General features: G+C 46.9%; 1 protein-coding gene across 2 annotated transcripts in view; it reads right to left on the bottom strand.

Moving 5' to 3' along the window:
• Positions 1-23,639, bottom strand: part of IFT122 (intraflagellar transport 122) — an 82,293-nt gene extending 58,654 nt beyond the window's left edge. For both annotated transcript variants that reach the window (XM_040358861.1, XM_040358860.1), the window contains exons 1-13: positions 23,475-23,639; positions 20,705-20,771; positions 18,523-18,607; positions 16,214-16,292; positions 15,649-15,725; positions 15,498-15,564; positions 13,294-13,440; positions 10,237-10,312; positions 8,224-8,415; positions 7,927-8,065; positions 4,443-4,645; positions 3,305-3,442; positions 451-615 (exon numbers count right to left, since the gene is read on the bottom strand). In XM_040358861.1, the coding sequence (XP_040214795.1) occupies positions 451-615; positions 3,305-3,442; positions 4,443-4,645; positions 7,927-8,065; positions 8,224-8,415; positions 10,237-10,312; positions 13,294-13,440; positions 15,498-15,564; positions 15,649-15,725; positions 16,214-16,292; positions 18,523-18,607; positions 20,705-20,771; positions 23,475-23,533 (1,494 nt within the window). In that variant the 5' untranslated portion in view covers positions 23,534-23,639. The remainder of the gene's footprint in view (positions 1-450; positions 616-3,304; positions 3,443-4,442; positions 4,646-7,926; positions 8,066-8,223; positions 8,416-10,236; positions 10,313-13,293; positions 13,441-15,497; positions 15,565-15,648; positions 15,726-16,213; positions 16,293-18,522; positions 18,608-20,704; positions 20,772-23,474) is intronic.

Below are 23,639 nucleotides of genomic sequence, written 5' to 3' on the forward strand. Positions count from 1 at the left end.
CCATTGTTGCATCATTGGGAGGAACTGTGACCCATCATTGGTTTCATTGCGACCCATTGTTGGCATCATTGGGAGGAACTGGGACCCATCATTGTTTCATTGGGACCCATTGTTGGTGTTATTGGGAGAAACTGTACCCCATCATTGATGTGGTTGGTAGGAATAGTGCCCTTTATTGGTGTCAGTGAATAAAATAGTGCCATGGGGCACATACATACACAAATATTTCCCAGACACCCTAGAGAATAAAATGGCAGTCGTTGCAATACTTTGTCGCACCATATTTGCGCATCGGTCTTACAAACACAATTTGTTTGGGGCGTCTAAGTAATTTTCTAGAAAAATAAAAAAAATGATTTTAACTTGTAAACACCGAGTGTAAAAAGTAGGCCCGGTCCTTAAGTGGTAAAAGGATTTACGGTGCCAAACCATAAAAACGCTCTTCCTAACCTGAAACAAGAGATCTTTTGTTGTGATGTCATACACCAGACACGTGTTGTTTTCATCCACTACGGCGAGCTTGTTGCGAGTAGCGCTCATGTCCAGACATCGCACGGATGTGGACTGTTTGAGAAGGGTGATGGCAAAGAGGTTGTCCACAAAAATCTTCAGGATCTGATGGAAAAACATAAAACAAGAAAAAAAGGAGAGGGTGAATGAAGTGTTTTCCACAACGGTCAGCAACTTCGCTGCTACTTAGTTGATTGTCTGTGTGGTTCACCGTTGTCCAGGGTGACCCTAAAAATTTCTACCTAAGATCCGATAACAATGGAGATGAAGTAGACCAGGAAAACAATTTAGAAAGCCATGGAGGAACGCTTACTAAAGGGCACAGGAAGGGGTCTTATACAAGGAAATATTAGTGAGCATATAAACCTGTGCTATGGAAACAGGGAGGGAAAGCGGGCTTGGTAAATAGACTGTCCAGCTGAGCCATACATACAGTGACAACAGAAAACTAGTCCCACTCCGCCATCTAGTGGCCATTTAGGTAACTGAAACATAATTCCAAAATGACTTTATAGCAAACATACACAAAGAAATTTAACAGCTGATTTAAAGCGGGAGTTCACCCATTTATTAATTTTTTTTTTTTCTCCCCTTAGATTCCTGCTCGTTCGGTCTAGGGGAATCGGCTATTTGTATTAAAATATGAGCAGTACTTACCCGTTTTCGAGATGCATCTTCTTCCGTCGCTTCCGGGTATGGGTCTTCGGGAGCGGGCGTTCCTTCTTGATTGACAGTCTTCCGAGAGGCTTCCGACGGTCGCATCCGTCGCGTCACTCGTAGCCGAAAGAAGCCGAACGTCTATACTGCGCCTCCGCACCGACGTTCGGCTTCTTTCGGAAAATCGTGACGCGATGGATGCGACCGTCGGAAGCCTCTCGGAAGACTGTCAATCAAGAAGGAACGCCCATTCCCGCAGCCCATACCCGGAAGCGACGGAGAGGATGCATCTCGTAAACGGGTAAGTACTGCACATATTTTAAAACAAATAGCCGATTCCCCTAGAGAAAACGAGCAGGAAGCTAAGGGGGAAAAGTGCCCTCTAAGGGTGAACCCCCGCTTTAACATTAATTTTACAATGCAATTCAGCAAATCTGTTTCAGTAACAAATAAAAAAATAAAAGCATTAAAGTGATTCAAAGTCAGTGCAGTAATCACCAACACACTCTCCTTACTACAGGTAAGAGACCAAACAGAATGTCAATTCCAGGGCAGGTTTGGCTTTTTTTTTTATTTTTTTTAGGAGGTTTTACCAAATTTCCTATGCCACTCTCCTAAACTGTGAATATGAAGCAGATCCCGCCCTTTATTAACAAAAGGGGGGGGGGGGGGGTGTGCAAGCTCCTTTGTTAACCACTTGCTTACTGGGCACATATACCCCCATTCCTGCCCAGGCGAAATTTCAGCTTTCAGCACTGCGTCACTTTAAATTAAAATTACATTTTGCTATAAAAAACATCCAATTTTTAAAAAAAATATATATATATTTTTCTCAGTTTAGGCCGATATGTATTCTACATATTTTTGGTAATAAAAAGAATCGCAATAAGCGTATAGTGATTGGTTTGCGCAAAAGTTATAGTGGCTACAAAATAGGGGATAGAATTCTGACATTTTTTTTTTTTTTTTTACTAGTAATACGGCGATCTGCGAATTTTGGCAGGACTGCGATATTATGGCGGACACATCGGACCATTCACATTAATAAAGCGTATAGCGCTATAACGCACTGATTACTGTATAAATGTGACTGTCAGGGAAGGGGTTAACACTAGGGGGCGAGGAAGGGGTTAAATGTGGATCCTGGGAGTGATTCTTACTGTGGGGGGAGGGGGGGTGACTGGGGGAGGTGACTGATGCTGTGTCCCTATGTACAAGGGACACAGTATCAGTCTCCTCTCCCTGGCAGGACGTGGAGCTCTGTGTTTACACACAGAGCACCACGTCCCTGCTCTAAAACTGCCGATCGCGGGCACCTGGCGGACATCGCGGCCGCCAGGCACGAGCATCGGCATTGCGGTGGCGCGCCGCCACCGCGCGCGCCCCCCCAGTGGCCTGAGGACCCGAGGCCGTAAAAAGACGGCCTCCCGGATTTATAGAGCCACCTGAAGGCCGTCTTTTTACTATGGCCCGGGTCTGAAGTAGTTAATTAGAAGCAATCTGTTCTATTTTTTTTTTCTTCGTTTATAATGTTTTTATTTTAAAGTAATAGATTACAACAGTTACAGTATGTCAGATGACAACAACTTACAATGAGATACAGCACTGAAGTACAAATAAATGCAATAATAATTGTACTGTTGTAGGAGTTGAAGTATTATACAGATATAAATAAACATAAATAAAAAAAGTTACTAATAAATGGGAATGGGAACTAATGGAGGGAAAGGAGAGGGTAGTGGTGTTCCGAAGTCTGTTCCATTTTCTATGCTGTGTCTCTGCCAGACACAGCATACAGGGCAGGGGAGCAGGAGCTCCTTTACTCCAACTCCCTCTGATCCTCGCTGCTCAGCTGAGAGCAAAAAGGGGAAGGAATGTTGGTAACTTTGCGATTTCTAGCTGGCAATATAGATGGGGAAAGGTACTTTCTGTGCTTACAGGCAGGCTCTGCTCGTGTAATGTGTTCACTACACAGGCAGAGAGGCCTGTGAGCTGTCTGTCGGGTTATCAGCAGATAGGTTCACATCCCAAAGCTTAGTTGAGTCCACCCAATGGGCATAATTTTATATTTTTCGGAATGCTAAATTTCAGTTTATAGTTACAAATAATACAACCATGACCGTTTCAGTGGTATTACCTGTCCATTCTTCAGACCTACTAATAGGCCTTCCCTGCCAGAGGAGCCCCCAATAACCTTGATATAGCGGATAAGAGACTCCATCATCCATTCTCGTTCCTTGACACCTTTGAAGGACAAACACTGAAGCCGCTTCTCCTGTGACAGGTGGGAAAGATATCACTTTAGTATGACAGACACAAAACCCTAAGATTATACAGCGGGGGTGCGCAACCGTTTGGAAAGCGAAGGCCACTTAAGTGATTTGATAACCTTTTGCGGGCCACAATGCACCCCATAGGGCAGGGATATGCAATTAGCAGACCTCCAGCTGTTTGAGAACTGCAATTCCCATGGAGGCATAGCAAGACTCTGACAGTCACAAGCATAACTCTAAGAGGCAAAAGCATGATGGGACTTGTAGTTTTGCAACAGCTGGAGGTCCGCTAATTGCATATCCCTGCCATAGGGTTTTAACGGACTGTAGCCTTTTGGTTAATTAGGAACTTCTAAACACAGTGAAAGGTGAAACCTGGGCACAAAATTGTTCAGAAGCGGTTAAAATTCAGTAATGCATTGTCACACCCTGCTCTGTACATGCTCAGTTGCTCTCTATTTTTTAGCAGTATGCCGAAAATCTAGAGGCCGATCTGCTGACAGCTCAGGGGCTCTGGGCTTCAGCAAGAAGAAACAGGAGCAATGCTGGAGGCAAATTACAGAAAACACTAATTGTGGTAGCAAGATTATTAATGTGGAATGTATGTTCCTTGGTAAAGAACATTATTTTTTTATCATGTTGTTCAGTTTTAATCATGTTATGGAGCCTGAATTTCCATGACTTAATTGATGCGCTCCACCAGCTACCAAACGCTACTCCACACCTCATCCTAATGAGATTGCTCTTGTTGGCCACTGAGGCACATACTCATTTGACAAGGGAATTACAGATCTAAAGAGGAAAATGAGAAATAATATCTGGGACCTTTAACAATCTAGGCTAGTAATGGGGAACCTTGGCACCACAGATGTTTTGGAACTACATTTCCTATGATGCGCAACTATACTGCATGAGCATCATGGGAAATGTAGTTCCAAAACATCTGGGGTATCAAGGTTCCCCACCACTGATCTAGGCTGTGGTAGAGCAGGCAGTCCTCACCTGGCACAGGATGACATGCTGCGAACACACCACCAGCAGATTGCATTCAAACTTCTTAATGATCTTCTCCTTCACTCGATAATGCATGTCGGCGGCATCTTCAGAATACAACTCATAGATGAGGATCTTCTCCGGCATCTGAATGGCCAATCTGTTCTTATAGATTGCAATCTTCTTTACCAGCTCCCGGCACTTAATTCTCACTGAAACCGGGATGAAAGACGCTTATTTGACATGCTCAGAATCATAACTAATTTCCGGTCTGAATATCTGTCACCAATAAAAGTCTGACTTACTATCTGGAGTGTAAGGGCCAAGTCTGGGGTGTAAGCTCCATGTGTAAGCTCCATGTTCGGGTTATTGTCTGGGGCGCACGCTCCAACTCTGACTTCCTGTCTGGAATGGAAGCTAAATTCTGACTTCTTGTCTCTAGCGTAAAGCTCCTTTCACACTTGTGACTTTACAGTGCAACTTTGACTCTGAATTTACATTCTCTGGACCAAAGTCGCATCAAAAGTCAGACCAATGTAGTGCACGAACATTTTCTGAAGTCGCAACTGACTTCTGTAGTGTCAGTAGGAACGGCTCTCATAGAAATACATTGAATCTCACATGTCCTGCCACTTGGGGTCTCACAAGTCGGATCCCAAGTCGCACAAGTCTGTAGCGCAGGGTTTCAAGACAGGCTCCCTGCCTGGGGCGCAGGCTCCACGACAGGCTTCCTGTCTGGGGTGTAAGCTCCAAGTCCAACTTCCTGCCTGGGGTGTAAGCTCCAAATCTGATGTGGCCGACGATTCTCTCTTTACCTCATGTGACAGTTGTATGTGCCTGCACAGCCAATTGCCAAACACCAGAATGGTTAGGTGGGAGTAAGAGAAGTAAATCACATGTTCTCCATTCTGCTGAATATATTTATTAGTTCCCGGCAGAAAAACAATGCCACAGGGGAGTAAAGAAAGATGTATGCTGCTGGCATGGAAGACATTGAAGTTAACTTGTTCTTTTGCCATGCAAGGGCAAAGCACAGGGGGCCAGATTCACAAAAGAGATACGACGGTGTATCTCCTGATACGCCGTCGTATCTCTGTGATCCGCCCGTCCTAACTATGCGGCTGATTCATAGAATCAGTTACGCATAGATAGCCAAAAGATCCGACAGGTGTAATTGACTTACACTGTCGGATCTTAAGGATGCAATTCTAGGCCGGCCGCTAGGTGGTGAGGCCATTGCGGTCGGCCTAGAATATGCAAATGACTAGTTACGGCGATTCCCGAACGTCCGCGCTGCCCGTCGATCTAACTTTACAACGTTTCCGTCGAGTTGCGCCGCGTAAAATTAGGGCTGAGCCCTAGGTGTTCTAAGCCATGTTAAGTATGGCCGTCGTTCCCGCGTCGAAATTTCAAAAATCACGTCGTTTGCGTAAGTCGTCCGTGAATGGCGCTGGACGCCATTTACGTTAACGTCTAAACAAATGACGTCCGTGCGACGTCATTTAGCGCAATGCACGTCGGGTAATTTTCCCGACGGAGCATGCGCAGTACGTTCGGCGCGGGAAAGCGCCTAATTTAAATGGTGCCCGCCCCATTTAAATTAGGCGGGCTTGAGCCGATCGGATTTACGTTACACCGCCGCAAGTTTACAGGTAAGAGTTTTGAGAATGAGACACTTACGCTGTAAACCTGCGGCGGTGTAGCGTAAATGGGATACGTTACGCCGCCGTGGAGTAACGTAATTCTATGTGAATCTGGCCCAGGGTCACTTATACCAGGTTTACTGAAGGCAAGGTGCCAGTTATATATTCATCCTCCGCACCCGCTTGTAGACAAAAACCCAGGGGGCATATAGTATGCAAATATAGACCTTGGTCCAAGTTGTACTTTAGGCAGTCCACCCACCCCATACCCAATAAATGCACCTTAAAACAGCTAGAAGTGTCCTCCTAATGCGTTGTGTGACCTTAGATATTTGCAAACTACATGTGCTCAGGGGCTTGCAAGGTGAACAGAGGAGTTGTGGAAAGTCACTGGCACACTCTAGTGTCCTGGTGCCAAACCTGCAGCCAGGGTGTCCCCATGCTGTCCTTTAGCACTTTTTGTGCAGCCCTTGGGATCCTATTTCCCTACTGCTCTGTAATAGCAGCGATCTCTAGTATTCCTAGATACCGTATATACTTGAGTATAAGCCGACCCGAATATAAGCCGAGGCACCTAATTTTACCACAAAAAAACTGGGAAAACTTATTGACTCAAGTATAAGCCTAGGGTGGAAAATGCAACAGCTACTGTAAGTGGAAAAGAGGGTCAACAATGCTCATCTGCAGCCTCACTGTGCTCATTTGCAGCCTCACTGTACAGCCTAAGGCTGCATTCACACCTGAGCGTAGCGTTTTGCGGCGTTTTCTTTACCGCGACAAAACGCATCGTTTTTTACCGTAACAAAACACAGCGTTTTTTACCGCGATTTTGTACAGGTCTACGGTCACCAATGTAAAACGCCCAAACGCCCAAATTCGAGCGACAAAAAAGGGTCCAGAACTTGTTTGGGCTTCAGGCGTTTTGTAGTGGAGATGTGAACCATCTCCATAGAGAATAATGTATTTTTTCCCCTCTAGCATTTTGGGGCATCGCGCTTCAGGCGACAAAACGCTCAGGTGTGAATGCAGCCTCACTGCGTCCATCTGCAGCCTCCCTGCGCCCATCTGCAGCCTCCCTGCGCCCATCTGATCTAACGTGTACCACCAAGCTGATGCAGTTGTCGACGGCCGTCCACTGTAACAAAGCCCCGCATCCTCCTCATCCGTGATAGATGGAACACTAAATACCAATGCCAGCATTGTATCAGTGTTCCATCTATCATGGACGAGAAGGCGGCGGGGCTTTGTTACAGTGGAGGGCCGCCGACTGCAGTCAAGACTGCATTAACAGCGGGACATGAGTATAAGCCAAGGGGATCTTTCTCAGCATCAAAAAATGTGCTGAAAAACTCGGCTTTGAGTATATACGGCAAGTCTTCCACTGTCTATGAAAGACTTGTAGCATGTCTACAAGACTGTAGCATGTCTACAATCCCCAGTCATATTTTGTAGCATGCCTGTAGTTTTTTACATCTTCTGTTGCATGGGTCAGCACTCTCTGGACAAGTTTATGTAGCATAGTTTTTACCAAAGATGTGCAGTCCTTTGGTGATGTCAGGGGCTTGACTTGAGGCCCCCCTATATCAGAAGAGTTTACCACAACTGCTCTAATGCTTCCCAACACCCCCCTTATACCAGCTTGTCAAAACCTCAGGCTACATTCCTCAGCAGATGTAGTTATACAACCTAGACCAGTGATTGCGAAACTTGGCACCCCAGATGTATGGGAACTACCTTTCCCATGATGCTCATGCACCCAGCAGTGTAGTTGAGCATCATGCGAAACGTAGTTCCAAAACATCTGGGGTGCCATGGTTCACCATCACTGGACTAGACTGTGTGTTGCTTACCTTTCTGTTCGGTGATGAGGTGCTGCACTATAACGTCGGTCATGCAGTCCCTGAAGGCGTATCGGTCCTTATATAGGCCATGCACTGTGCTGAAGATGAGCTGGTAGAAGGCGAGGGTCCCATCCTGGCAGCCAATCACCTGCAGGACAATACAAATTAATGGGTGACTGGGACACAATTGGCTTCATCCCAAAAAAAACGACGTTAGTAGAAACCAATGACTGATTTCTGAAGATACACAGAAGAGAGAATTTAATGAAGGTCTCGTTCATCCCTTGTGTCATCAATCTGTCTTACCACATAATTGGAATCAGGTTTGACTCTGCAGGTCCACACCCAGGAATTCTGTTCCCCGATAGCGCCAAGGCGTACCCCGTCTTTGGTAAACAGAGACACCTGCCTGTCAGATCCGCTCAGAATGATATATTCTCCTTTGGAAAAGTAGTTGACGCAGCAGGGATCAAACCCCAGAGCCCTGTCTTTTCCAACCTGCAATAAGAAAATAAATATATACACAAACAATTGACATTCCCTGTATCTGCACTAAACAATGACCACACACACACACACTCACATTTATCTTGATGCAAGCAATCATTCATTTATTCCTTATTATTTTGCCACACTTTCTTTATTTTAGGCTTGTTGCTTATAACTATAAAATTCACAGTTATAAGCAATCAATTGGAAAACAAATCCTGATCACCTCTCCAGAGTAGTACAGTGTTACTATGGAGAAAGAAAGAAAGAAAGAAAGAAAGAAAGAAAGAAAGAAAGAAAGAAAGAAAGAAAGAAAGAAAGAAAGAAAGAAAGAAAGAAAGAAAGAAAGAAAGAAAGAAAGAAAGAAAGAAAGAAAGATATATTTTATAGCCAGATCCACAAAAACGGGTGTATATTTAGGCGGGCGTAGCGCATCTCATATGCGCTACGCCGCCGTAAATCAGAGTGGCTCCTAGGGTATCCACAAAGAACTTGCTCCCATATGCGGGCCGGCGTAACGTAAATCTGCCGGCGTAAGCCCGCGTAATTCAAAGTAGGCTTGGAGTGGGCGTGTTGTATGGTAATCTGGTATAACCCCACGTAATTGACGCTTTTTACGAACGGCGCATGCGCCGTCCGTGGACGTATCCCAGTGCGCATGCGCAAAATCACATTGCAAATAGTCAATGCTTTCGACGTGAACGTAACTTACGCAAAGCCCTATTCTCAAACGATTTACGCAAACAACGGAAAATTCGAAGCTGTCCCGACGTCCATACCTAACATTGCGTACACCTCATAGAGGCAGGGGTAACATTACGCCGGAAAAAGCCTTACGTAAACAACGTAAAAAAATGCGCCGGGCGGACGTACATTTGAGAACCGGCGTATCTAGCTAATTTGCATACGCTACGCGGGAAATCAACGGAAGCGCCACCTAGCGGCCAGCGTAAATATGCACCTAAGATCCGACGGCGTACTAAGACGTACGTCAGTCGGATCTAGCCCACATTCAGGCGTATCTTGTTTTGTGGATACAAAACAAAGATACGACGGCAAATCGTAGAACTTACGCGGCATATCAATAGATACGCCGCCGTAAGTTCTTTGTGGATCTGGCCCATAATGTGTAATAAAAAATTCTTAAAAAAAAAAAAAAAAGTGGTTTTCTATGGCACACCAGGTATATGATGACGCTGTCCTGCACTGGCGACAGTATGCAAAAAAATTTAAGAAAAATCGTGACAAAAAATAAAAATTAAAACTTTAAGAAACTCTCAATGCCTCTTACTAAATACCTTGGACTGTCTACGTCCCGAAAAAAAGAGGGGGATGTGTACTGTCCTGGTGTTTTTGGGCCTTATGAAATGAAATGGGTCATCAGTACTGATCGATTTTCAGATATTTACCATAGTTTGTGGACTCTTTACTACAAATTTTACTACAGATTAAATATAATACACCGATTTGGGTTATTTTATCAAAAGAAATGCAGCAGGATACATTATGGCCTAAATTTTTGAAGAAAGATTATTTGCAAAACGTTATAACAGAAATTAAGAAAAACGTGTGTTTTTTTTCCAACATTTTTTTTTTCTAAATAAACCAAAAAATAAGTAAGAAAACCCCAGTGGTGATTAAATGCCACCAAAAGAAAGCTCCATTTGAGTAATTAAAATGGTAAAAATGTCATGATTATAGTGTAGCATGACTGCGCAATTGTCATTCAAAGTGCGACAGCGCTGAAAGCTGAAAATTGGCCTGGGCAGGGAGGGGGTAAACGTGTCAGGGGTTGACGTGGTTAAAATGTCTGAACAACGCAATCAGTACCTGCTTTCCGCTGAGCTGATAAAAGGAAAGCTTCTGGCCCCAGTCCGCCACAGCCAGGATGTCATTGTGCTCGTCTCTGACATAAAAAGAAGCAGAGAACATACAATGAATTTCAGAATTGATTTACTATTTAAAAAAAACAAATCAGGTAAAATAATGCTCAGCGACATTCTCTGCAATGAGCTAGAAGAAAACATTTCACAACACACACGGAGGTGTTTTATCAGTGTGTACCACTTCCATACCAGGCCTATTCTGACACTTCTCTCCTATATGTAAAAAAAAAAAATCATAATTGTGTTGCTAGAAAATTACTCAGAACCCCCAAACGTTAAAATATGCTTTTTTTTTTTTTTTTTAGCAGAGACTCTAGGGTAGTGATGGTAAACCTTGGCACCCCAGATTTTTTTAAACTACATTTCCCATCGTTCTCAACTACACTGTAGAGTGCATGAGCATCATGGGAAATGTAGTTCCAAAATGTGAAAGATAATGTTACACCGAGTAAATAGATACCCAACGTGTCACACTTTAAAATTGCGCACACTCGTGGAATGGCGCTGTAACGGAATGGCCCGTGATACCCAGAGACTTTTGAAGGATGCGGGGTACTCCTGTGCCAGCTTCACTAATGACTCTTGGGTCTAGGGTCATCCTATGTCCAATAGGGGCATAGGATGACTGAGAAATGATATCATGAATTACATGAGATGGGACAGTAATGATAATTCACGTATTGCAGAATATCTTGAAATATTACAAGTTGTTAAAGTGGAGGTTCACCCAAAAAATCAATTTTTAACAGTAGATTGGGCCTAATTACGAGAAGCATAGCGCCGCACCGACGTTCGGCAACTCGTGACGCGATGTATGCGACCATCGGAAGGCTGTCAATCAAATAGGAACGCCCAGTCCCGAAGACCATACCCGGAAGCGGCGGGAGAACATCTATCTCAAAAAAGGTAAGTACTGCATTGATTTTAATCAAAACACTTGATTCTGCTTCACCTAATTAGGCCCAATCTAATGTTAAAAAATTTTTTTCGGATGAACTCCCGCTTTAATTCTGACCACAACAGGTCAATAGGAGAGTGTCTCCTTCAATGTGGAACATAGACTGTTGAGGTGCTAATTAAGTCTGCTACTGTTTAGATGTTAATCGCCTCCAGCTACCTGGCTGTAGTGATGAAAGCTTGCTGTAATTGCATTCTATTGTGCTAATTAAGTCTGGCTTCTGAAGGACCTCTCATTGTGTGATGCTAATGACACTGTATTGTGTGAAAGTTCGATTGATGATAGATATGTGTTGGCAGTCTGAAAGGTCAGATGTCTGACCTTTCAGGTGTAGTGGATTAGCATGTCAATTATGTTTACTAAAGGAATGTGTAGTATGTAGCAGGTGAGAATAACTTATCGGGAAGTCAGAACGTCTGGGTAATGATTAGTAATTAGCTCATCTGAATGTCATTATCTAACGGAATGTGTATTGAAGTTCCTTGTGTCATGTTGTGGGTGGAGTTGAGTCATTGTCCAGATTTGGTTTCTAACTGTATATAACAAGCTGAGTTTACCATTAAAGTATTCATTCGTTTGGAACCAGAGAACAGAGCTTGTCTCGTTATTCTGGGAAAATCCATATGGATCGTGTCTGCTGGATTGTGGAGTGTCGGAAAAGCTGTCTTGAGTTGGTGGAATGGAATATCGTAAACGGTGTTAACCCCTGACCGTTAGTGTTACACAGGAGGTCTTGGGCTAGAATTGTTGCTCTCGCTCCAACGTTCGCAGGAATACCTCACATGTGTGGATCAAACAGCGTTTACTAATGTTGCCGCGACCTATACGTATGCGAGCACGTGGGGACATGTGTGCTTAAATTTTTTTCTATTTTTACACTTTCCCTTTTAATATAAAATACATTAATTTTAAAATCTGCACGTTGTGGTGTGAACAGGACACATAAAGAATAGTTTTTGGTGCCCTTGTAAAACGCATGCAGAAAAACTGACGTCTCTGCATCATGGTGTGAACGAGGCCCAATTCCTGGAGTTTAATTGACAATAATTTTAGGACTGAGAATTCTGTTACACCTAGGCCCAGATTCTCGTAGATGGGCGTAAAACTGCGGCGGCGTAACGCATGTCATTTACGTTACGCCGCCGCAAGTTTTACAGGCAAGTGCTTTATTCACAAAGAACTTGCCTGTAAAGTTGCGGCGGCGTAGCGTAAATCCCCCGGCGCAAGCCCGCCTAATTCAAATGAGCCGGGTAGGGGGCGTAGAACATTTAAATTAGGCTCGTTCCCGCGCCGAACGTACTGCGCATGCGCCGTCCCTAAAATTTCCGGACGTGCATTGCGCTAAATGACGTCGCAAGGACGTCATTGGTTTCGACGTGAACGGACGACTTACGCAAACAACGTAAATTTTTAAATTTCGACGCGGGAACGACGGCCATACTTAACATTGGTTGCCCCTCATATAGCAGGGGCAACTTTACGCGTCGCAAATTTAACGTAAACATCGTAACTTCACTGCGTCGACCGCGCGTACATTCGGGTATTCGCGTATTTTGCATACTCGACGGGGAAAACGACGGAGGCGACACCTAGCGGCGAAAAAAAAAATGCATTTAAGATCCGACAGCGTAAGAGACTTACGCCTGTCGGATCTAATGGATATCTATGCGTAACTGATTCTAAGAATCAGGCGCATAGATACGACGGCCCAGATTAGGACCTACGACGGCGTACATTGCGTTGCGCCGTCGCAAGCCCTTTGAGAATCTGGGCCCAAGTCTTCAAATATGATATTTCACCGAACAGACATCAGTGTGTGATTTATATGACTAGCGTCTGTCCATATCTACAATATCACTACTAAGCTTATAGACCGTGCAAAGAAAGCATAGGCCCAACCAGGACTAGGGGGGGGGGGGGGGGGGTCAACCAGAGCCAACAGCTAAATGCAGGAAGTTGTGCTGGCACTTGTAGTTCCCTAGCAAAGGAAGGCCCGAGTCAGAAAGTCACATTGCACAGATTATTTGGATGAGGAAGACTCACTTGGAAGGATTCCAGCATATGGACCATACAGGGGACAGCGTTCCTCCAGGACGTTCAATCTTTACCTTCTCCTCTCCGTTCTTGTTTCTGATGCTCACTACACCATTAAACATCCCCAGTGCAAGGTACTGGCCATCATTTGTCCAGCTAGTAACAAAATAAGTTATGTAGAATTACAACAAGCTATGTTCTCTGATAACCTAAAGTGACATAACAGATAAAAGTTTAACTTAGAAAGTGCACCCAAACTATATCAAGTCTCCACACACGAGCACTACCTTTCTATATGGCACTAAAGCCAGAGATAGACAGCTCAAATCTTCCCAAGGTGGAAGGAAAGAAATTTGCATCTAAATAATTAAAAGTCGGCAGCTACAAATACTGCAGCTGCTGACTTTTAATATATGGACACTTACCTGTCCTGGGCAGCCGCGATGTTTGCCCCCAAAGCAGATCTGTCCCTCGGCTCTCAGGTGGAGGCGCCGCCATCATCGGTAAGGGAATCAGAAGGTGAAGCCTTGCGGCACCTTGATAGCACTGTGCTATCTCACTGGTCCTGGCTGTCTTCTGGGACATGTGTGTGTCTCCCAGAAGACAGCGGGGGGGGGGGGAGGGAGGCGGACATGGCGTGGATCACAGCGGATACTGCGGCGATACTGGAAGGTGCCAAATGTGACACTGAAAGGGGGGAGAATTCCGAAAAGCAGAAGTTAAATTTTTGGGTGGAACTCCGCTTTAAGCCAGGCACACATGGGCCGAATGTCGGGAGACATTTGCCGGTCCAAAAAACAAAACAAACGGCTGACATTTGGCCCGTGTGTACGACAGTCTGTCGGACGTGCATGCTGAAAAACCAGCAGTTGTTCAAGTCCCATGGTGTTGTTGTGGGGGGGGGGGGGGGGGGGGGGGGGGACATCCCCCAGTCAAAACACAATACCTCAGCAGGGGTAATCGCTATACTAACTTTGCATAGTTAGAACAGCGGCTCTGACCGAAGCTGAAGGAGATGACGAGAAAGAGAGAAAGAGAGAAAGAGAGAAAAAGAGAGAAAGAGAGAACGAGAGAGAGAACGAGAGAGAGAGAGAACGAGAGAGAGAGAGAACGAGAGAGAGAGAGAGAGAGAGAACGAGAACGAGAGAGAGAGAGAGAGAGAGAACGAGAGAGAGAGAGAACGAGAGAGAGAGAGAACGAGAGAGAGAGAGAACGAGAGAGAGAGAGAACGAGAGAGAGAGAGAACGAGAGAGAGAGAGAGAGAGAGAACGAGAGAGAGAGAGAGAGAGAACGAGAGAGAGAGAGAGAGAGAACGAGAGAGAGAACGAGAGAGAGAGAGAACGAGAGAGAGAGAGAACGAGAGAGAGAGAGAGAGAGAGAGAACGAGAGAGAGAACGAGAGAGAGAGAGAACGAGAGAGAGAGAGAACGAGAGAGAGAGAGAGAACGAGAGAGAGAGAGAGAGAGAGAGAGAGAACGAGAGAACGAGAGAGAGAGAACGAGAGAGAGAGAACGAGAGAGAGAGAACGAGAGAGAGAGAGAGAGAACGAGAGAACGAGAGAGAGAGAGAGAGAGAGAGAAAGAGAAAGAACGAGAGAACGAGAGAGAGAGAGAGAGAGAGAGAGAGAGAGAGAGAGAGAGAGAGAGAGAGAGAGAGAGAGAGAGAACGAGAGAGAGAGAGAGAGAGAGAGAGAACGAGAGAGAACGAGAGAGAACGAGAGAGAGAACGAGAGAGAGAGAGAGAGAGAGAACGAGAGAGAACGAGAGAGAGAACGAGAGAGAGAGAACGAGAGAGAGAGAGAGAGAGAGAGAGAGAACGAGAACGAGAGAGAGAGAACGAGAGAGAGAGAAAACGAGAGAGAACGAGAGAGAGAGAAAACGAGAGAGAACGAGAGAGAGAGAAAACGGGAGAGAACGAGAACGTGCTCTCTGCATGGACAACCCAATCCATACACCAGATCCACTCACAGGTGCCGAGGCTCATCACACTCCAACGTCATAAATAGTAAGAAGAGCCAGCAAAACTGAAGTCCTTGAAGTATCGTTTATTGGTATATCAGAGCGACAGTAAAACAATAGCCTTGACGCGTTTCGGCAATAGCCTTAAAACTAAAAAACGAATAGTGTGTACCCGTCTTTAGTCTACAACACCAATGAAAAGTATTCACTCTGATCTTACAAACACCAAATACAAATAAATGCAAATCTGATTTACCTGCAGCAGGTGATTTTACTGCTCACTTTGTGTTTAGACACAGACTTCTGTTCGGGAGACCACAACCCTAACAGATAGGAGGAGAAGACAATATGATAGATCGTTTCTTCCAGAGAACCACAAGACTGAGAAAGAAAAAAAAAAAACTCACCAAAGTCACTGGAGGAGCAGGAGGCCAGCTGGTGGGTAACAGGATTGTAGGAGACGCACTGGATGGAGTCATTGTGCCTAATAATTGAAGGACATGTTTTTTTTTTTTTTTAAGATATATTTATTGAATATTGAGATAAACAGATCTGCTTCGGGGGCCGACATGCGGCGTTCGGGGAAAACGTCAATCACGTCGGGTCACCAATAATTAACATAAAACACGCCCCCTCAACCTTATTTGAATTACGCGCGCTTACGCCGGCCCCATTTACGCTACGCCGCCGTAACTTAGGAGGCAAGTGCTTTGTGAATACAGCACTTGCCTCACTGACTTACGGCGGCGTAGCGTAAATACGATACGCTGCGCCGCCGTAAAAATGCGCGGATGTACCTGAATCCAGCCCATAGTATACATTAGCAGTCTCTTAGCATGTGGAGAGCATTAGACTCCCAAAATGTACCCAACAGACAATTCTTGGGGTTCAAAATATTCAGTAGACTCATTATGCTTTTGTCTTACAGGGGTTTTTTTTTTTTGTTTTTTTTTTGGATTTACAATCACTTACGTGTATTTCAAAATGCCTTCCAGTTTGGAGGTCCATATGATGACACTTTTATCAGCAGATCCCGAGGCAAACCTCTTACCTATAATCACAAGAAGAAAGTGTTAAAAAATAATAATAAATAATTATATTGCTCTAGGCACTGATTTTAAAGCTTATTTGTTGACTATTATTACAATTACTGTACACATAAAAGCTATATTCACCTTTTGAAAAAAAGAAATAAAAAAAAAAATTAGATATTATTATTAATAATAATAATAATAATAATAATAATTGCACATATTTATGCAGGTACAAAATGTGATTTTTTTTACTCTGCAGCCTTTAACCACTTAAGCCCCGGACCTTTAGGCAGGTAAAGGACCCGGCCAGGTTTTGCGATTCGGCACTGCGTCGCTTTAACTGACAATTGCGCGGTCGTGCGACGTGGCTCCCAAACATAATTGGTGTCCTTTTTTTCCCACAAATAAAGCTTTCTTTTGGCGGTATTTGATCACCTCTGCAGTTTTTATTTTTTGCGCTATAAACAAAAAAAACGACAATTTTGAAAAAAAAACTATATTTTTTACTTTTTGCTATAATAAATATCCCCCAAAAATATATATCCTCAGTTTAGGCCGATGCGTATTCTCCTACCTATTTTTGGTAAAAGAAAAAAACCCCAATAAGCGTTTATCGATTTATAGCGTTTACAAAATAGGGGATAGTTTTATTGCATTTTTATTATTTTTTTTTTTTACTCCTAATGGCGGCGATCAGCGATTTTTTTCGTGACTGCGACATTATTATTGAACAATTTTGACACATTTTTGGGACCATTGTCATTTTCACAGCAAAAAATGCATTAAAAATGCATTGATTACTGTGAAAATTACAATTGCAGTTTGGGAGTTAACCACTAGGGGGCGCTGAAGGGGTTAAGTGTGACCTTAATTAGGGAACTATATCAGGGAACACACGATCAATGACAGCGCCACTGTGAAGAAGGGGGAAGCTGCGTTTATACACAGCTCTCCCCATTCTTCAGCTCCGGGGACCGATCGCGGGACTCCAGCGGCGATCAGGTCCCCCGGCCGCGGAGCTTGGGACCGGGTCGCGGGCGCCACGGCTGGGCACTTAAAGAGGACGTACAGGTACGTGCGTGTGCCCAGCCATGCCATTCTGCCGACGTATATCTGCAGGAGGTGGTCCTTAAGTGGTTAAAGCATTGCACCTGCAATCAGCAGATCGCAATTTCAATGCCAGGATCCTTACTGGCAGACAGTTGCTGAAGTCTAAGAAGAAGCAATAAAACTAGGAGAATGCTCACCAGCTCACAGTTCATTGAACCGCAGTGGAAGATAACAGTAAACTGTGAATAAATGATACGGTCCGGTGGGCAGATCCCCTCTGTCCTCAGCGTAGCAGGGAGATGTCGGGGGTCTAAACCCCTGATATCTCACCAAAGACACCCAACAGGGCTGGTGAAAATAAATAAAAATATGTAAAAAAGGTTAAAATTGTAAAAAAAATTAAAAAAAAAAATATAAAAAAAAAAGACACCATCCACTCCCAAAAAAGAAAGCATTGTAAAAAAAAAAAAAAAAAAAAAAAAAAAAAACTGATAGGAGGCTTTCCATGGGGGCGCCGGGTGAAGAGAAGGCACCTGGAGTGCAGGCAGGGGACCCCAGAAGAGGAGGATTGGGGCTGCTCTGTTAAAAACCATTACACAGAGCAGGTAAGTATAACATGTTTGTTATTTTTATATAAAAAATAAAATATAATTTTTTTTAAAAAGGTTTACAACCACTTTAACGCTTTAGAACCACCTTAGGTCTAAGAAATGACCTGGCTCCACCAAGCTCTCTCCATCTGTGTGACTGTTCCCCCCGCAGCCTTCTCTCTATGCTGATCTGGCCTGTGGTCACACGCGGACCTCCGTCGCATACAATGCAGGGCTAGGAATGAGCTTAGGCGTGTTCAGAGTCAAGTCCAAACCCAACTGAGGGAGCCCACCAGGAAACTGTCACCTGTACTGGGCCAATCATCTGTGCCATGGGTATTCCCAGCTTCTTGACAAGCTAGCTCAGCTGGGTTCAGACTAGGACTTGTATATGCCTGAGCTCATCCCTATGTAGGACTAATAGTCCTGAAATGTAAGATGCCGATGGCCTGCCCATAGCCTGGAGAAGAGAGATGAGGGGATTGCCAGAGCCTGGAATACGGTGAGTAATTTACCTTTTTTTCCTGGAGTTGGACTTTAAATAATAATAATAAAAAAAAAAAAAAATTATATATATATATTATTATGAAATCATCTGGTTATTTACCATCTTTGGCATACGCCACACAATATACCATATCCTTATGGCCCTTTAATGGCTGAAGTAAGGTTCCATCCGATGTGTCATAGACCTGCAAATACAACAAAAAATGTCATGAAAAATAAAATCTTAATTTACCTGAAGATCCATCCAACGTCAGCATATATATAGTAAAAATATGGGCAACATTTATTTATTTTTGGTCATTTTGGATTTTGAGTAACCTGTCAGATTTTCCCTTCACTTTCTGTCCAATAGCCAAACCAATTAACCACTTGCCTACTGGGCACTTTCACCCCCCTTTCCTCTCTGTGGATGGCTGGACAGCGTGTGGTCCAGTGGCAGCCGGGGAAATGTTTTTTTGGGGGCGCAGCAAACAATATGACAAACCCCCCCCCCCCCGTCGGTCAGTCGCACTTACCCCATCACCGGCGGCTTCCCCTGCTTGTTGGCGGCCTCCTGTTCTCCACAGGTTATCACAGGGAATAGCGGCGGCGGCTTCCATTTTCCTCCCTCCTCCTCGGCCAATCGGGAGTCTTCTCTTTTCGGTAATTGGAAAACAGGTCTTACACCCGTTTCTGATTGCCCGGATTGAGGATCGGTGTTTCAACAGAGAATATTAATTTGCTGTTGTAACACACTTGGGTGGGATCGGAGTGCATTCTCTGCGACCCGAGTCCACCCTATATTGAAGCCTATTGGAGCCTCTGGCTCTAATCAGGTACTTAAAAAAAAAAAAACCTGGCTGCTGTAATTCATCCTCCCGGTGCCCTGAAAGGGCCCGGACGCATGAATAGGGGGTGGCCGTGGCGGCTGTGGATAGATTCATGCAATGCGTGAATCTATCCATTGCATATAGGGGGGTGGCATGGAGAGAGGGGCAGGCGTCTGGCGGCCCTTAATGGACGGGGCCGCCACTGGTTTGGTCCCAACCTATTTTGTTCTGACCAGCTTGGTCCAAATAAACTATTTACCTGCCTGCTGACCACTCACAGTAAATATACTGCGAGCGGGCGGCGGTTGCAGGCACGATTATGTACATGATCAGGCTTCTTCCGGGCTTGGGGGGCACGTGCATGCGCGCCCCCTGCTGTGCTTGGACACAGAACAAGTTTGGCAGCTGCGGTTTCAGCCAATGATTTTGGCTGTGTCACATTAATTTTACTATTGATGCCAGTGTCAGTTAGTGACCCTTCCAGCAAGGGTATGTTAGCGTAAATAGCAAAAATACATATATTAGTGGTGCAACAGATCATCGTTGATCCATGATCCGAACGGGTCACCCCCTTCGGATCGGCACACTATGTGATCTGTGGATTGCCGCCGCGGCCATAGCATTAGGAAAGGCCTCCTCTCTGTTTACACCAACAGAGGAGGAGGAGCCCGCACTCGTGGGACACACACACCGCTGGGAGTCATGCTGATGGGGGGTGTCTGTACTACTGGGGAGTTACTGTCTGTACTACGGGGGGTTACTGTCTGTACTGAGAGGGGGGGGGTGTCTGCACTGAGAGGGGGGGTACTGTCTGTACTACTGGGGGGTGTCTGCACTGAGGGGGTGTACTGCTGGGGAGCGTCTTCACTAAGGTGGGGTGTCTCCATTTTTTTTTTTTGCACAGGGTGACACCAACCCTAGTAACGCCACTGAAGTAGGGAAGATGTGAATATTAGTGGGGAGATGTGGATATTACAGTGGGGGGGGGGGGGGATGTGGCTATTACAGTGGGAGGGGGGATGTGGCTATTACAGTGGGAGGGGGGATGTGGCTATTACAGTGGGTGGGGGAGATGTGGATATTACAGTGGGGGGGGGGGATGTGGCTATTACAGTGGGGGGGGGGGGGGGGGGGGGGAGATGTGGATATTACAGTGGGGGAGAATTGGATTTCTTCATTTATGTAATAAAAAATAAAAACCCCAGTGGTGATCAATTACCGTCAAAAAGGATATCAATTTAATTTGCGTACAGTGTTGCATGACCGCGCAATCGCCAGTTAAAGTAGTGAAATGTTGAATAGCAAAAAATTGGCCTGGTCACGAAGGGGGGGGGGGGGGGTAAAACCTTTCCAAAGCTGAAGTGTTTAAACTTCACCACAAGCTGGAGATAATCTGTAACATATTGTACATTCCAGGGAACACCGTCATCTTATTATTACTGTCAGGACGATATCCATGACATCATCACCTACCAGAACTTTATTTCCCGCGGCCACGATCAGCTGCGTCCCGTCAGGTTTGAACGCCAAATCAAAGATACTGGAGGAGGAATAGAGAGATGAAGATGAATTATTGAAGAGCTGGGTAGAAATTTTAAACACTGATAAGCAAATTTATTACAAAGTAGAATCTGAAAGAAATAAAAATATTGCATGAAGTATATTTGTATCAAATAAAAAGACATCGTCCTTCCCGATTGGACTTGATTGGCTAAATGTTGCGGCCATTGTTCTTGTTAATCTCATTCTCACAATATAAAAATTAAAAAATAAAATAAAAGACACCACTGATCCAATATCACAAAAAGATTTTATTCAGAAACAGTTCCTGCTGGTTATCCAAATATCACTGAAGTCATTTTAGTAACTGCCCCCCCCCCGCTCCTATACACACTCCCCCCCCCCCCCCCGGGCTCCTATACACACTGTGCCCCCCGCTCCTAAACACACTGTGCCCCCCCCACTCCTATACACACTGTGCCCCCCGCTCCTAAACACACTGTGCCCCCCCGGCTCCTATACACACTGTGCCCCCCCCGCTCCTATACACACTGTGCCCCCCACTCCTATACACACTTCCCCCCCCCCCCCCGGGCTCCTATACACACTGTGCCCCCCCCGCTCCTAAACACACTGTTCCCCCCCCCCCGGCTCCTATACACACTGTGCCCCCCCGCTCCTATACACACTGTGCCCCCCCCGCTCCTATACACACTGTGCCCCCCCCCGCTCCTATACACACTGTGCACCCCCCCGGGCTCCTATACACACTGTGCCCCCCCACTCCTATACACACTGTGCCCCCCCCGCTCCTAAACACACTGTGCCCCCCCCTGGCTCCTATACACACTGTGCCCCCCCCCCCTGGCTCCTATACACACTGTGCCCCCCCCCCGGCTCCTATACACACTGTACCCCCCCCCGGCTCCTATACACACTGTGCCCCCCCGGCTCCTATACGCACTGTGCCCCCCCCCCCCCCCCCGGCTCCCATACACACTGTGCCCCCCCCGGGTCCTATACACACTGTGCCCTATACACACTGTGCCCCCCCCCCGGCTCCAATACACACTGTGCCCCCCCCTGGCTCCTATACACACTGTGCCCCCCCCCCTGGCTCCTATACACACTGTGCCCCCCCCCCAGCTCCTATACACACTGTGCCCCCCCCCCGGCTCCTATACACACTGTGCCCCCCCCCAGCTCCTATACACACTGTGCCCCCCCCCAGCTCCCATACACACTGTGCCCCCCCCCCAGCTCCCATACACACTGTGCCCCCCCCCCCAGCTCCCATACACACTGTGCCCCCCCGGGCTCTATACACGTTGTGCCCCCCCGGGCTCTATACACGTTGTGCCCCCCCGGGCTCTATACACGTTGTGCCCCCCGGCTCCTATAAAACGCTGTGCCCCCCCCCCCCCCCGGCTCCTATACACGCTGTGCCCCCCGGCTCCTATACACACTGTGCCCCCCCCGCTCCTATACACACTGTGCCCCCCGCTCCTATACACACTTCCCCCCCCCCCCCCCCGGGCTCCTATACACACTGTGCCCCCCCCGCTCCTAAACACACTGTTCCCCCCCCCCAGGCTCCTATACACACTGTGCCCCCCCCGCTCCTATACACACTGTGCCCCCCCCGCTCCTATACACACTGTGCCCCCCCCCCGCTCCTATACACACTGTGCACCCCCCCGGGCTCCTATACACACTGTGCCCCCCCCACTCCTATACACACTGTGCCCCCCCCGCTCCTAAACACACTGTGCCCCCCCCTGGCTCCTATACACACTGTGCCCCCCCCCCCCCCTGGCTCCTATACACACTGTGCCCCCCCCCCGGCTCCTATACACACTGTACCCCCCCCCGGCTCCTATACACACTGTGCCCCCCCGGCTCCTATACGCACTGTGCCCCCCCCCCCCCCGGCTCCCATACACACTGTGCCCCCCCGGGTCCTATACACACTGTGCCCTATACACACTGTGCCCCCCCCCGGCTCCAATACACACTGTGCCCCCCCCTGGCTCCTATACACACTGTGCCCCCCCCCTGGCTCCTATACACACTGTGCCCCCCCCCCCGCTCCTATACACACTGTGCCCCCCCGGCTCCTATACACACTGTGCCCCCCCCCCAGCTCCTATACACACTGTGCCCCCCCCCAGCTCCCATACACACTGTGCCCCCCCCCCCAGCTCCCATACACACTGTGCCCCCCCCCCCAGCTCCCATACACACTGTGCCCCCCCGGGCTCTATACACGTTGTGCCCCCCCGGGCTCTATACACGTTGTGCCCCCCCGGGCTCTATACACGTTGTGCCCCCCGGCTCCTATAAACGCTGTGCCCCCCCCCCCCGGCTCCTATACACGCTGTGCCCCCCGGCTCCTGTACACGCTGTGCCCCCCTGGCTCCTATACACGCCGTGCCCCCCTGGCTCCTGTACACACTGTGCCCCCCCCAGCTCCTATACACACTGTGCCCCCCCGGCTCCTAAAAAACACTGTGCCCCCCAGCTCTTTTGCACCGTATACACGCCGTGCCCCCCCTATACACACTGTGCCCCCCCCCAGCTCCTGGTTGCTATGTACACTGGGGACGTCAGCTCATGGTTGCTATGTGCAGCGGGCCCCCCAGATCCTGGTTGCTATGCAAACTGTGGTCCCAATCTCCTGGTTGCTATGCATACTGTGGCCCCCAGCTCTTGGTTGCCATGCACACCCCTTAGGCCTCCTTACCATTGCTCCACTTTGTCCCTGTCATGGACTTTATCCACCCAGGTCGGGACGGCCCTCATGTCTCCGGTATCACCGAGTCCTCACCCGCCGCTCCTCCGGTCACCACAACAACTCAAAGCTCATTACCATCCCCACAACCCCGCCCCCTGACGCTGACAGTATGGC

The sequence above is a fragment of the Rana temporaria genome, chromosome 7, assembly GCF_905171775.1.
Source record: "Rana temporaria chromosome 7, aRanTem1.1, whole genome shotgun sequence".
Lineage (NCBI taxonomy): Eukaryota > Metazoa > Chordata > Amphibia > Anura > Ranidae > Rana > Rana temporaria.